The sequence below is a fragment of the Paramisgurnus dabryanus genome, chromosome 9 (assembly GCF_030506205.2).
Source record: "Paramisgurnus dabryanus chromosome 9, PD_genome_1.1, whole genome shotgun sequence".
In the NCBI taxonomy this organism is placed as follows: Eukaryota; Metazoa; Chordata; class Actinopteri; order Cypriniformes; family Cobitidae; genus Paramisgurnus; species Paramisgurnus dabryanus.
Window position 1 is genome coordinate 23,311,796 of NC_133345.1, and position 15,548 is coordinate 23,327,343.

At 35.8% G+C, this 15,548-nt stretch overlaps 1 protein-coding gene across 4 annotated transcripts in view; it reads right to left on the reverse strand.

The window, feature by feature from the left end:
• Positions 1 to 15,548, reverse strand: part of carmil2 (capping protein regulator and myosin 1 linker 2) — a 54,544-nt gene that overhangs the window by 21,011 nt on the left and 17,985 nt on the right. For all 4 annotated transcript variants that reach the window (XM_065283183.1, XM_065283182.1, XM_065283184.2 and 1 more), the window contains 16 exons: positions 15,434 to 15,510; positions 15,247 to 15,351; positions 15,063 to 15,132; positions 14,633 to 14,714; positions 13,511 to 13,607; positions 13,158 to 13,212; positions 11,741 to 11,913; positions 11,568 to 11,636; positions 11,380 to 11,473; positions 11,202 to 11,300; positions 6,814 to 6,942; positions 6,605 to 6,718; positions 5,778 to 5,950; positions 4,910 to 4,997; positions 4,737 to 4,829; positions 4,064 to 4,130 (listed from right to left, as the gene is read on the reverse strand). In XM_065283183.1, the coding sequence (XP_065139255.1) occupies positions 4,064 to 4,130; positions 4,737 to 4,829; positions 4,910 to 4,997; positions 5,778 to 5,950; positions 6,605 to 6,718; positions 6,814 to 6,942; positions 11,202 to 11,300; positions 11,380 to 11,473; positions 11,568 to 11,636; positions 11,741 to 11,913; positions 13,158 to 13,212; positions 13,511 to 13,607; positions 14,633 to 14,714; positions 15,063 to 15,132; positions 15,247 to 15,351; positions 15,434 to 15,510 (1,585 nt within the window). The remainder of the gene's footprint in view (positions 1 to 4,063; positions 4,131 to 4,736; positions 4,830 to 4,909; positions 4,998 to 5,777; positions 5,951 to 6,604; positions 6,719 to 6,813; positions 6,943 to 11,201; positions 11,301 to 11,379; positions 11,474 to 11,567; positions 11,637 to 11,740; positions 11,914 to 13,157; positions 13,213 to 13,510; positions 13,608 to 14,632; positions 14,715 to 15,062; positions 15,133 to 15,246; positions 15,352 to 15,433; positions 15,511 to 15,548) is intronic.

Here is a 15,548-nt window from a genome sequence, read left to right on the forward strand (position 1 = left end):
GGGTGGGTGGGAATAAATCTTGTATTATATATATTTAGGCACTTATGTAAAATCGAAATTTAAAGAAGAAAAAATACACAGAGGCAGTCAGAGATAGAGGGCAAAGTGATGGATCTGCTGATATGCAATAGATGGGAGAGAGATGACTGCTTAAAAAGAGTATAGGAAACGGGAATAAGGAAGATAAAAGCTGTGAAGATGATCGCTGGACAGCATTGCAAGTTATGGACATGAACATGATAGATGAGGTTGTTAGTGACTCTCATGAAAATAGTCACATTTCAACCAAAAAACTAAAAAACTAAATCAAGCATATTTTGGGGATGTTTTCTTTTGTGGCATTAACATTATTTTGATATATTTTAAAAATGCATCAACATGCCTTTTTTCTGGTTTTTACTTTTGAGTTTCCCCTTAAGAGTTTTCACATTTTTCAATTGTGATTCTTATTACACTGCAATAATTTTGTACTGTTCTATACATGCATACTATACTACATCTTATCACAATACAATAATTTTGTGTATATACAGTACTACATAAGTATTGCATACTATACTACGTCACAATACAATAGTTTAACATATACTATATGTGCTGCATACTATACTACATATTATCCCATTACAATAGTTTTGTGTATACAATAATATATGTGCTGCATATCATACTACATCTTATAACAATACAATAATTTTGTGTATTTACAGTACTAAATATGTACTGCATACTACACTACATTTAGCATGATACAATATTTTGTTTATATACTATATATGCACTGCATACTATACTACATCTTATAACAATACAATAGTTTAGTATATAGTATATATGTATTGCATACTATACTACATCTTATTTCAATCCAATAGTTTAGAATATACTATATATGTACTGCATACTATACTACATTTACCAAAATTCAATAGTTTGTCTATATAATATACATGTATTGCATACTATATTCCATCTGATCACAATATAATAGTTTATTATATACTATATATGTACTGCATACTAAACTACATTTACCAAAATTCAATAGTTTGTCTATATACTACATGTATTGCATACTATACTACATCTTATTACAATATAATAGTTTAGTATATACTATATATGTGCTGCATCCTATACTACATCTTATCCCAATACAATAGTTTTCTGTTTACAATAGTTTTTTGTATATACTATTTATGTGCTGCATACCATACTACATCTTAACAATACAATAGTTTAGCAGATACTATACATGTGCTGCATACTATACTACATCTTATCCCAATACAATAGTTTTGTGTATACAATAATATATGTGCTGCATACCATACAACATTTTATAACAATACAACAGTTTAGCAGATACTATATACTGTATGTGCTGCATACCATACTACATCTTATAACAATACATTAATTTTGTGTATATACAGTACTACATATGTACTGCATACTACACAACATTTACCACAATACAATATTTTGTTTATATACTATATTTGTATTGCATACTATACTACATCTTATTACAATACAATAGTTAAGTATATACTATATATGTACTGCATACTATACTACATTTACCAAAATTCAATAGTTTGTCTATACAATATACATGTATTGCACACTATACTACATCTTATCACAAAATAATAGTTTAGTATATACTGTATATATATGTACTGCATACTATACTACATTTACCAAAATTCAATAGTTTGTCTATATACTATATATGTATTGCATACTATACTACATCTTATCACAATAAAATAGTTTAGTATATACTATATATGTTCTGCATACTACATTTACCAGAATTCAATAGTTTGTCTATATACTATACATGTAATTGCATACTATACTACATCTTATCACAATATAATAGTTTAGTATATACTATATATGTACTGCATACTATACTACATTTACCAAAATTCAATAGTTTGTCTATATACTATACATGTATTGCATACTATACTACATCTTATCACAATAAAATAGTTTAGTATATACTATATATGTACTGCATACTACATTTACCAAAATTCAATAGTTTGTCTATACAATATACATGTATTGCACACTATACTACATCTTATCACAAAATAATAGTTTAGTATATACTGTATATATATGTACTGCATACTATACTACATTTACCAAAATTCAATAGTTTGTCTATATACTATATATGTATTGCATACTATACTACATCTTATCACAATAAAATAGTTTAGTATATACTATATATGTTCTGCATACTACATTTACCAGAATTCAATAGTTGTCTATATACTATACATGTAATTGCATACTATACTACATCTTATCACAATATAATAGTTTAGTATATACTATATATGTACTGCATACTATACTACATTTACCAAAATTCAATAGTTTGTCTATATACTATACATGTATTGCATACTATACTACATCTTATCACAATAAAATAGTTTAGTATATACTATATATGTACTGCATACTACATTTACCAGAATTCAATAGTTGTCTACTATACATGTAATTGCATACTATACTACATCTTATCACAATAAAATAGTTTAGTATATACTATATATGTTCTGCATACTACATTTACCAGAATTCAATAGTTGTCTATATACTATACATGTAATTGCATACTATACTACATCTTATCACAATATAATAGTTTAGTATATACTATATATGTACTGCATACTATACTAAATTTACCAAAATTCAATAGTTTGTCTATATACTATACATGTATTGCATACTATACTACATCTTATCACAATAAAATAGTTTAGTATATACTATATATGTACTGCATACTACATTTACCAGAATTCAATAGTTTGTCTATATACTATACATGTATTGCATACTATACTACATTTTATCACAATATAATAGTTTAGTATATACTATATATGTGCTGCATACTATACTACATCTTGTAACAATACAATAGGTTTGTGTATATACTATATATGTGCTGCATACTATACTACTATTCTTACTGTATATGTATTGTAAATATATACTTTAGTTTATGTTTATGACCATTCACAATGTAAATAATGTACTTCTTATGTACATATAATATATGTATAATATATATACAACTTGATGCTGCCTGAGATTAAATCTGACCAAGACATGTTTTATGGGATTAACCAAAACACTTGATGAAGAAGAAGAAGAAAGGAAATATAGAGATGAGAGAACAGGTATACACAAAGGAGCTGAGGAAGAGGAGGGTTTGGGGGAGGGGCTCTGTCATGGGTTTGGGCGGGTGTGTCAGAGGAGCTCAATGATGTGAGAGTAACATGGTCACGCTCTAGTTTTCGGCCGCAACCAATGTGACATACAGCTGATTATATTTGGTTAACACACAGGGTGAGACCCCCAAAATCTCCCCCCACCCCCTTACTGCATAGAGACAGCAACAATTAGACAGGAAGGGGAAATCCCATGAGATGGGGATCCCCTCCTCACAGACCATATTTCAAACAACAAAACATGCTTTAAGTGAAACAGATGAAAAGTTGTCTCTTTATTATGGGGGGGATGAAGAATAAGAGGGTCAAAATCATCCAAACAGAGAAGTCAGTTCAGGGGTGGAGCAAGTAAAAAGTAATTTTTAATTATAAAAACAAAAATACCAGACTTTATCAGCAGCTGTGACTTAACCAATAGCATGTGCAAAAAATATAAACCAATAGAAGTTCATGTCTTTGAACTTGAAAGTCAGAAACAGTGACATACATTTGGTCTATTGTTAAAATATCCTGGCTGTAGTTTACATAAAAGCACCGACACCCCTCTCACCCTTCTGGCATCATTGATGACCGCATAATTAAACAGACCTGAACATGACCTCTGACCTCAACAGCTGTGATGTCTGGTGCAAGTGTTTACAACAACCAATAATTTTTCCAGAAACAAGCAGCTATGTCAGCTGTGTAAGATCCAATCAAATTTAATTCAGTAGGGTAAAAGCAGAGGTAGCATTGGACAGAAAGAGGCAGGATGCTCATTGCATGGTAAGATACAGCAGACCTACTTTTGATAGACGGGGCGGGACGGATGCTACGGGAGTGGAAGCTGCTCCTACAGACGACTGGAACGTACTGAGGACATGCAAAGACAAGTCAGCTTAATGCACAGCATACACAGAGCTAAAACCAAACTCAAAACAGGAAAATGTCATCTAATTTGATGAAACATGAAATCACTCTTCTAGGAAAATGAACATTTTCTGTTAAAAAATTTTAATAAATATAAAAGACCATTCATCTACATGATCATACAGCTAAGATTTTTAATTCTGATTTATAAAAATCTAAATATAAATGTCTGTGAGCTCATTGAAAATGTTTTGAGAAAATAATTTTCACTAAGTGGTCTCCAAAGTTGGTCTCTGCTTATTAATGCACTAAATTAGTATGTTGCTTGGCAACTGTAAAAAGCCTACAGGCTAATGAACTTAAATATTTTGGCTGAAAAACTGATTTTATATGATTTATTTTGATGAATTTTTTTCTGATTATTATTAATAATAAAAACAATGAAACATTGGCATATGTGCTGTGTGTGCCTCTTGTTTTTACAGCACTTGCATCGAGGGGCTTACTGCTTTAATTTATCATTTACAGATTGTAACGCACAACTAAAACTCAATGTAAGGAATTGTGAGTATGTATGTATTGAATTAAGCAGTGGTGCTCAGGTCTCACATCATCAGTAGGAAATTCATGCTCCATCACTCTGAGCTGAGGAATGTTGGCCTTCATATTACTGGATTGAGAAAACTCCCTCATGTGCTTGTCCTGAAAGTAAGCGAGATACGTGTTAGGTATCAATGCAATACTCATGTGCTCAATATACACGTTCATGAATGAAAACTCACCAGTTTTTCCTGAGCCACCGCCAGATCCTGAAAAACTTCATCAATTATACTTTCCACCAGAGAGACGCTGACAGACAGTTTCAGTTCACTGAGAGAGAAGAACGGAGTGAGAAAAATTATTACTGAGGATTCAAGAAATCATTATTGGATTATTTAGCAAGACTTTTTAAAGATATAAAATAAATCTTTGGTGTCCCCAGAATATGTGAAGTTTTAGCTCAAAATATCATATAGATCATTTATTATAGCATGTTAAAATTGCCACTTTGTAGGTGTGTCCTTTAAAATGCAAATGAGCTGATCTCTGCACTAAATGCCAGTGCAGTGGTTGGATAGTGCAGATTAAGGGGCGGTATTATCCCCTTCTGACATCACAAGGGGAGCCAAATTTCAATTAGCTATTTTTTCACATGCTTGCAGAGAATGGTTTACCAAAACTAAGTTACTGGGTTGATCTTTTTTACATTTTCTAGGTCGATAGAAACACTGGGGATTATATCACTTAAACATGGAAAAAGTCTGCTTTTCATGATATGTCCCCTTTAAAGGTGCACTCAGTATGTTTTATGAATGTTACAATGGTCTTGAACTGATAATGCCATATATACTGCAACACTGGATACTGCATAACACAAAAGCACATATTCCCCCTTTTTTTTTATAAACTGAGCGCACTTTTAAAGGGCAAACACATTTATATTTATGCATTTGGCAGATGCGTTAATCCAAACAACTTAAATTTCATTACAAGGTATACTTTTAATCAGTATGTTTGTTTCAAGGGATCGAACACATGACCTTTTGCGCTGTTAACGCAGTGCAATTGAGCTACAGAATCACAAAAATACTAAACTAGGAAAACTCTGACCTGAGTTTGTTTCTGATGCTGTTTTCTGCCTCTTTCATTGTGTTTTGAATAAAGTGTCCTGCATGTCGTGTCTTCTTGGCCACGCGATCTGCCAGCTGCTCGCTGACACTTGACCTCTGGACGACTCTGGGGCAGGTCAACTGCGCAGACTGCAGCACTGCCGTTGCCAGTTCCTGCAAACCATAAGAGAAAATCTGATTTCTAAAGCCATCAAACTCAAAGATGACTGCCACAAAAGCAACACGTACCTATTGCTTAGCAGACACTACACATACAGTACTGTGCAAAAGTCTTAGGCCACCATGCTACCATTAGATTTGTTGTTTTTGCAATTGTAAAGTGATCATATATAATTATTTCTCAGTCTCTTTATTAGAATGCAACCAGAAAATACAGGAAACGTGTATTAAAAACAGTATACAAGTATAAACTGAAGTTTCAAGTATTTAGGGTAAACTCCCCTTCCACTTTAGCAATAGCAGGCAGCTACAGGATCTCTTAAACCTAAATGAAATTAAATCCTAATTTCTAATTCCAATCAAATGACTTCATGACTTCAGTCTCCTCAAAAAAGCTCAAGATGTGTTTCGTGCCAAGAGAGGTCACACTAAATACTGACTGACGCATGAAGAAGACATTTAGTTCTGAAAATATTTTTGTTTTTAATTTCTTGTACATATTTCTTGTATTTTCTGTTTCTATCTTAAAAAAAGATTGAAAATTAATATGGATGGACATTAAAACTTTTCTAAAACAACAAAGCTGGTGATGGTGACCTAAGACATAGTACTAAGCATAGTACTGTACTTTTTATTTTTTAACTTTACCTGTATTTCCTCAGTGATCTCACTCTTGAGGGCTTTAGCTGTGTCATTGAGGATGTGTTTAAGCATGTCATCACTAGAGGGCGCTCTCCCCAGCTCATAAAGCCCTACAAAAGACTGAAAGGCAGTGATCACCCTATTAAAGCATCGTATAAACATTGTGAATTTGTTTGGAAGTATTACTTTGATTGTGTAGATGTGTAAGTTTGTACATTGATGGCTGTCTTTGCATGCTGGAGAGCTTCCTCCGCGAGCAGGATGTCTGACTGCACTTCTTGTATATTGTAGCAGGTTAGAGGATGTACACTGTCCTGTAGTTTTTTACAGAGATCCTGTACTAACTACACACAGAAAAAGAGACAGAATCACAAAGTTACAATCTGAACAATCAGAATACTGCGATGTTCAAAATGGCAACAACGGGAATACATAAAAATACCTGTTTGGTTGTTTAAAACACACATGCCTAAGATAAAGGTCACACTTATTTATTCCTAACTATATTCAGATGATATTCCTTCCTGGTTTATTATTTTATCACCAGAGACAGGGGACTACTAACCAGAATTGCGCTACTTTTACCACAGTTTGTTTATTAAAGAAAAACACCACAGTTTTTGAATATTTCACTATGTTCTTCTTACTTCAACTTAGACAAATTAATACATACCTATCTTTTTTCAATGCGTGCACTTAATCTTTGTACATCGCGTTGTAAATGTGTTAGCATTTAGCCTAGCCCCATTCATTGGATCCAAACATTGATGAATATAGAAGGCCCCAAACACTTCCATGTTTTCCCTATTTGAAGACTGTTACATGAGTAGTTACACGAGTACCATATTCCTCAAATAAAAGCCGTTATTCAAATAAACGCCGGGCCTCTGATAGTGGCCGGGGGCGTGGTCCTCGCGAACAAATAAAGGCCGGTCTCAAATTAAGGCCGGGGGACAATGAGTGAGAGCTTAGCGCGTCAACTATAAACGCCTCGTCCGTTTGGTGAGACGCGCGCGCGATCCGCGGAGGCTTGCGTTGCGGACCAAAGCGCGAGTTTAAACAAAGCTTAGCTTACGCGAACACTCACCTTCATCTGCCTTCTTTAAAACCTTTTAATGCGCGCAGCAGGGGTAGTGAATATCTACGGTGCAAACGCAACAGATCAACTAAGCGATATCATAGCTGTGAGAGGGCTTCATACGCAGGGGCGCCGTAAGGGGGGGAAAAGTTAGGACGATTCTAAGGGCCCATGAACTTTTGAGGGCCCCAGCCAAGGACTGTGCCGCAAACGCAACCCCCTTAAACTGAGCCCTCTTAGCTCCGCCCCGTCTTTACTCTGCGTGTTAGCGCCGTCTTCAATCCACGGTCTCACAGTGCGCGTGAACTTCACACGAGAGCAAGGTGTGTGTATTTACTGCTATTTCCTATGATATCTGCATATGTGCGCTTCCTTACTATAAATGCAGTTTACACAATGTGACGCTGGAGCAATACAATGCAGTTTTCTTTCCATTGTAAAGTCTTCGCTCTGTTCACCTCAGTTTAAAAATAAACAAGGTGATTTACGTTCCCTGTTTTATGTTATGATTCTAAAGCGAAGTCAGCCCTTATAAGCTGTTTTAATTAACGTGGCCCGTATAAGATAATTAACATAAACTAGAAATGCGATCGGAAATGCGAATGTTTTGTAACACAATATGCCAAGGAAGTATTTTTATGCAGTCGTGAATCGAGTTGATTGTGATAAAATGCAACTAAGGCTAAACTAGTGCAGTTATGTATATTAAAGCTTCTCACCTTGCAACAGGTTTAAGAAATCAATGGAAATCTATGTTGTAATCTGCTATAGTTGTCATTCATTTTATTCTAAGTCCCGTTGACTAAAAAACAGTCTGAAGAATCATTTAACAGTATAGCTGTTTTCTCAAGTTCACAGTTTCAATCATCTGTCGTTATTTTTGCTTTACTGAGGCTGCTGGTGTTCTTTACCTTATAAATAATGCTAATAATTATAATACAGGCTTTGGTCAAGCATTTTTGACCCAGTCTTATAAGGTAACTGTATAGAAAAGATGCATTGTTGTTGTTCGCCATTTTTAAATGTTACAATGTCATTGGTGTGTGTAACAACTCAAGTATACAGTATGTCACTGAGACTGCCTGTGAAAATCAGACTAAAGTCTCAAATCTTACTGTGAAATAAAAAGCATCACAGTTTAATTTCAAGCATTAATTTCACTATGATTTCAATCGCCGACATGACATTACTCAGTCAATATTAAAGATATCAAGTTTATATTTTCACAAAATGTTCTTTACATTATGTAGGATGAATTTATGTGGGAAACAGTAAATCACAAAGAAATACTTCAGCTGGGTTTTCACAGGCATGGTCACATTTATCTTTAATCTTTAAGAACGTTGCATTTTCTCTGAATATTCGATGAATGTACTGTATTTTTCAATTAAATTTACATTGCACAATAAATTATCTTAGCTGCAGATATTTTAGGTATCTATAAATACTGATAACTGTGGTCATAACAATAGCAAAATAAATAGTTCTGTATTATTAAATTACAGACAAAGATTTTGAATAGCTGCAGTAGGTTGGATTGTATGTTTGGTGCGAAATGGGTATGGTGGGGGCCTGACCCCCTATTCTTTCATAGGGCCCAAAATTGCAAGCGGCGCCCCATGTTCATACGACTAAATAAAAAACACAGACTTAACATTACAATGGGTTCCAGTGCTTTCCCTCCTGCTTTGCTCAAAACAAATGCATTCAAATGATGAAAGCTGGAGGGGTGACGATCGCGCTGGGGCATGATTTGGATAATGTGGGCGCGGTGTTATCTCCTAAATGCATTCAAGTTCATCATAATGCACAGCTGCCAATAGATGGCAGTAGCTACATTGGATGGGTCTCATTTAGTGCTAGTGACTGACTTGTTAAAAAATGAATGATCTCTATCCACTAGAACGCTATCGCTTTTAATTTAACGGCTAATTTAAAACAATTATTTATCAAACAGATGGAATTTGAAATAAAGGCCTGTCTATAATAAAAGCCTGCCTCAAATAAAAGCCTGTTACCTTCGGCAGTTTAGGTAAATAAAGGCCCCGGTCAGGAATTACGGTAAGTATGGTGGCACAAAATAAAACATGGGCGATTTTTAGGCTGATAAAAAATGTGAATTGTAAGGCAGAAGAGCACTTAATTTGCAGCACTTCGACCTCGGGCTCAGTGATATTGACTGAAGTTTGAGCGAGAAGGGGAGTAGTCAGAAGTGATTATGTTTCTGCACGCTGAGGTCGAAGTGCTGCAAACTAAGTGCTCTTCCGCCATACAATATAGTTCTCATTTTTTATCTGCTTAAAAAAAGCATTTTTGTGCCACCATACTTAAGCACTATTCGGACGGGATTAGTTTTCCAAACAACGTTTGAGTTTCAACGTGTCCCCCAGGACGTCTGTGATTTTATGTACCGATTCGGACAGGATTAAAATGATGCAGGCTATTCCAGAGATGGGAGTGTCTGTTTCATGCATTTGGGCGTTGCAGAAGAGCACGTGCTCTGGATACGCGTGTTTGTAATGTTTAATATTTTGCTTTAAATGTAAAATTATGAAAGAACATGTAATTTATTAATTTAATTTTAACAAATCAAAATAAAATATACAAATCCTACTAAAGTAACGTTAGCCTACGTGTTTTATATAACTGTCTGCTTATAATAAACCCAAAGAAATAATGATTAATAACAATTTATTATCTTTATTAATTAACATTACCATTCCGGAGTTGAAGAACTTTGAACGGAGTTTCTTATAACGTTACTGATATTACAGTGGCCAGTCTTAACTGTGTTTGATATTCAGCTCGTCTTGATTTAATTATTTTATTTTGCCGAATGCGAAAAAACATCCATATCTGAATGAACGGGACTCAGAAAATACAATATACGCGCATTAGTAAGACCTTACGGCAGATCACGTTGGCCAAAACACGAAATGAACCGCGTTTTCAAAAGATATTGCGGGCAAACACAGACATTTGCATCCGGACGGGATTACATTTCTCAGAGGACCTCTGAGTTCGGCGAAAAACAGTAGGTAAATTGCTCTGGAATTCTTACGGAGGTCCTCAGAGAAAAACACAAACATGGCCGATTCGGACGGGATTAAAAACACAGAGGACCTCTGAGAAGCACAATTTTCTCAGAGGTCCCCCTGTAAAACTAATCCCGTCCGAATAGGGCTTTACTTGTGTAACTAATCATGTAACAGTCTTTAAATAGGGAAAACATGAAAGTGTTTGGTGGCTTCTAAATTCATCCCTGTTTGGATCCTAAGGATTGAATGGGGCTAGGCTAAATGCTAACACATTCACGACACGCTGTACAAAGATTAAGTGCACACATTGAAAAAATATAGGTATGTATTAATTCATCTAACTTGAGGTAAGAACATAGTAAAATATTGAAAAACTGTGGTGTTTTTCTTTAAAGATGAAAGATTTTATTCAAGCAGCCCTGCATCTATCATATTACACAGTAATAATCATATTGGTGTATGTTGTCAAATCAAACCAGACTCAAACCTGTTCAGAGCGTGTGGTCTTGAGTCCATGCTGCAGATTACACACTTCCTCACCCATCTTACACTGTCTCTGATTGTTCCTTCTTAAACAAGCTTGAATCTACACACACACAAAAGAATTTGTTACACATCATCACCTGTTCTCCAGGTCTTCTATAGTACTGACATTTACAACAAACCTTCTGCAGAGCCTCTTCTGTTTTCTCAGGGTTGTTGCGATAGGCTTGTAAAACATCACTCAGTGGAATCGGCATGTTTTGTAGTGTTGTGTTCCTGTTTGAACACACACACAAACACATAAATAAGCAGTACATACTTTTGTTTCCAAAAAAAGTTACTGAAAAGTCTGAGGTAAGGACAATCCTACTTTTCCACGGCATTGGCTACATCCACGAACCCTACAGCAGTCACATTGTTTCTGTCCCAAATGAGTGTTCTGTTTCAGACAAAGAAGCAACATTTTAATAACCAAAACAATTGAAATTTTCAATAAACATTGCAAAATATGTATGCTGCAGTTCCCATGTATATAACAATTACTTTAGCTTGGTGTTGATCATGAGGGCTTTTGATAGCATTTTTGCACCCGTATCACCTATACTGTTTCCACTGATGTCAATCTTGGTAAGGCTGACGTTACTGCCCAGGCTGTTGATGAGGATGGTGGTACCAGTTTTCAATTTGGAGTCACATACAGAGAGAGACTCCAATGGCTAGAGAGAGAGAGAGAGAGAGAGAGAGGGAGGGAGACAAAAAGAGACATTTGCATAACCCCCCAAAATTTTGTGATATACTTTCAGATTCTTTCATTTAGAGTCAGTTTCATTTCATGCAGTCATTAACCTGTGGTTGCAATTTAGGATTGCTATCAAGGTCTATATATCTCATTAGCTATAAAAACAATTTCTACTAAATAGCATGTCGGGTCACAGGAGACCAGCATCGATCCATCGGCGAGCATAAATACTCATTGCAATGTGGATGAAGCTGTATAAAGCTGAGAGTGTATTTTAATGAGTCCTGTCTTTGAGTCGGAGCTCCGTGTGTAATTACTGAGCCCGGGTGTGTCTTGATGGAGAGGGATTCTGGGTAATTAAAACTCCAGGCTTGCTGGAGGGATGGATGGGGGAGGCGTCTCTGTGGATTTCCTCTCTTTATTGGTTCTAGTATTACAGACAGACTCACAGGCAAACACACATAAGCACACAGACCCACAAACCTCTGCTGCTAAGTGCTATTCTGTAGGCTGGTGTAACAGTCTCACCCCATGTCGTCAATATTTGACGACACTTGACCATTCGTCATATGTTGACGCGAAGGGTATACCTTTCGCGTCATTTTTTGACGAACTGGGGACTTCAATACTATTACGTCCGTTGCATTCTCTTTCCTATTTTCTTACCATTTTCGCGTCGGTTTAGGGTTAGATTACCCAAAATTAAACAGTGTACGCGAAATTAAACAGTTGTCACCTGGCGTTGGGGTTAGAGTTAGGTACGCGAAATGAAACAGTTGTCACCTGGCGTTGGGGTTAGAGTTAGGTTTGGGTAGGGATGTCATTATGTAAATCTAACCCTAAACCGACGCGAAAATGGTAAGAAAATAGGAAAGAGAATGCAACGGACGTAATAGTATTGAAGTCCCCAGTTCGTCAAAAAATGACGCGAAAGGTATACCCTTCGCGTCAACATATGACGAATGGTCAAGTGTCGTCAAATATTGACGACATGGGGTGAGACTGTGTTGCTTTAAACAGCAGCTTGTTGAGATCTATGACTGTAGGTGGACATTCTGATATTGAGATCATTGGCTGATGATCCTGTTTTACAATATTACAGACACCATTTCGGAGAGTCTGTTTATTGCTATGATGACAAGACATGTTTCTTCTAATGAAGTAATGGGAAGTGTGTGTGTGTAGTATAATGTTTCTGATTATTACAAATGATGTACTCACACACTCCTCTTCTTGGATTAGTTGTACGAGCCGGTGTAATACGTCGGTAAGAGCTCTGTGAGAAAGAGGAGGTGTTTAAAACATGCCTCAGGAATATAAATGAAAAAGCAGAACAAATAGAGAAGATGAGGTGGAGAGAGAGAGAGCTGGACAGATTAATTAAAGAGTGGATGGAAATCTGCTTTTACATGATTTTAAAAGGTAAATATAGGTTAAAATGTGAAGTGTGTCATTTCTTTGCCATTGGACAAAATGCAACTTGCATCTGCATATAAAATTGGTAAGAACAAAGTATTTCAATATAAAATACATCATCTTTGAAATCTAAACAATGTGAGGAATGCATGTTTTACCTTGACTTCATGGCAAAGTTACGTCCAATTGACAGGTGTCGAATACTTTGACTGCGACCAATGGAGAGAATTAAAGTAACCATATTGCTTTCAAAGCCTGTGGGAAAAAAAGAGAATAAAGTCTTTTATTCAGATTGTCACCTATTTTTTTCATATATTTGACACACTGTAAAAAAGTTGGTTCAACTTAAGTTACCTGGTTGACTTAAAGGAAAACACCACCGTTTTTTCAATATTTTACTATGTTCTTACCTCAACTTAGATTAATTAATACATACCTATCTTTTTTTTAATAAGTGCACTTAATCTTTTTGGTCAGCACGTCATAAATGTGTTAGCATTTAGCCTAGCCCCATTCATTCCTTAGGATCCAAACAGGGATGAATTTAGAAGCTACCAAACACTTCCATGTTTTCTCTATTTAAAGACTGTTACATGAGTAGTTACACGAGTAAGTATGGTGGCACAAAATAAAACTTTGAGATTTTTTAAGCTGGACTAAGATGGCGGCGCTACCGGAAGGTAGTTATTTTAGTTAATAAAATTTTAAATATTTCAACAACAACACCGCACGGATTACCCTCAGAAGACCTTTGTTTATCATCCTGGAGCCGTTTGGATTTAATTTGTGAAGGATGGATGCACTTTTTTTTGACTTTTTTTGGTCGTGGACTATGGGTGGACCCCGTAACATTACATTTAATCAACTGAAAGACCTAAAACGTTTTCTAAAATATCCGAAAATGTGTTTGTCTGCAAACGATGGACATATGCAACTCGGACAGCTTGGGGTGAGTAAATCATGGGTTTAATATCATTTTTGGCCGAACTATCCCTTTAAAGTGAGCTGCTTTAATTTACAGGAGAAACAGACCCAGACATGCACACAAAGTCAGGTTAATGCATCTCTCCATCTCTCTGCGTCAATGTATCAATTAGAGATTTCTAACATGATGTGAGACCCTGCAACCCCTCTTCTACTGCTGAGAGGTTAAAGAGAGAGCGGCTCTCTGTGAGAATGACATCAATATAACAGATCTGACAGGAGGAAAGATATGAAGGCACGCTATGAAAGTAATGGAGAATAGCATTGAGAGAAACAATTGGAAGTAGATACTGTACCGTTGTCAGACAGATCCAGACCGGAGATGGCCCTGGCTTCAAAGATGTGTTCCTGAATCACCTGAGCTCCAGCTGACCTCAACTGCACAAAATAACACACATGAACATTTACACATGGTCATATCTAAATGTCTGTGTGCATTCTTGTGGCATGTCAGCACATTATTTACCTCAACAACAGCATAAGGACCTTACTTTTCATGTAAAAAATTTTCATATCATGTCAACATTTGGCAGAAGCTCTTATCCAAAGTGACCAAGAATTTTAAGTTTTAACAGGAAAGGTCTGTTCATGTCTGTGGTGTTGCACTTGCAGCCACAATGATCTACCAGTTGTGCAATAGAAACTATTATAATTATATTTGTTCATGTACCTAAGGTTTAAGCTCAGAAAACAGATGAAAACAATGATGTGTGTTTGTATGTGTACCTCACAACAGCTAACGTCAAGCTCCAGCTCAGACAAATGAGTGTTGGTTGCCAGGCCCTGTAGTAACAATCTGAAGTACACAAAACTAATATAAGCCAACAGATGCTAAAGATCAATACCTGCCACAGGATATTAAGGTTATCTCTATACTGTATGTATATGCTCATATGCACACAGCCCATACCTGAGAGCATCAGGAGGTAGTTTATTTCCAGCCAACCCTACGTATTTCAACACAGTGCTCTTGCTAAAAAAATCCCTTACGCTTCGTGTGACCTCTCGCACTTTCCTACAACAGACATACACAGTAGATCGTTACATACATGATGTCTAAATGTATAATTCATGTAATTGCACATTTAACGGCTCACCTGTGGGAAAACGTGTTTCTGGAGATGTTGAGGTATCTCAGAGTAGTGCAGCAGCCCAAAGAGAGCGATACAAACAGCTAGACGGTAATAAAATAAACGAAAGTTTACTAAAATG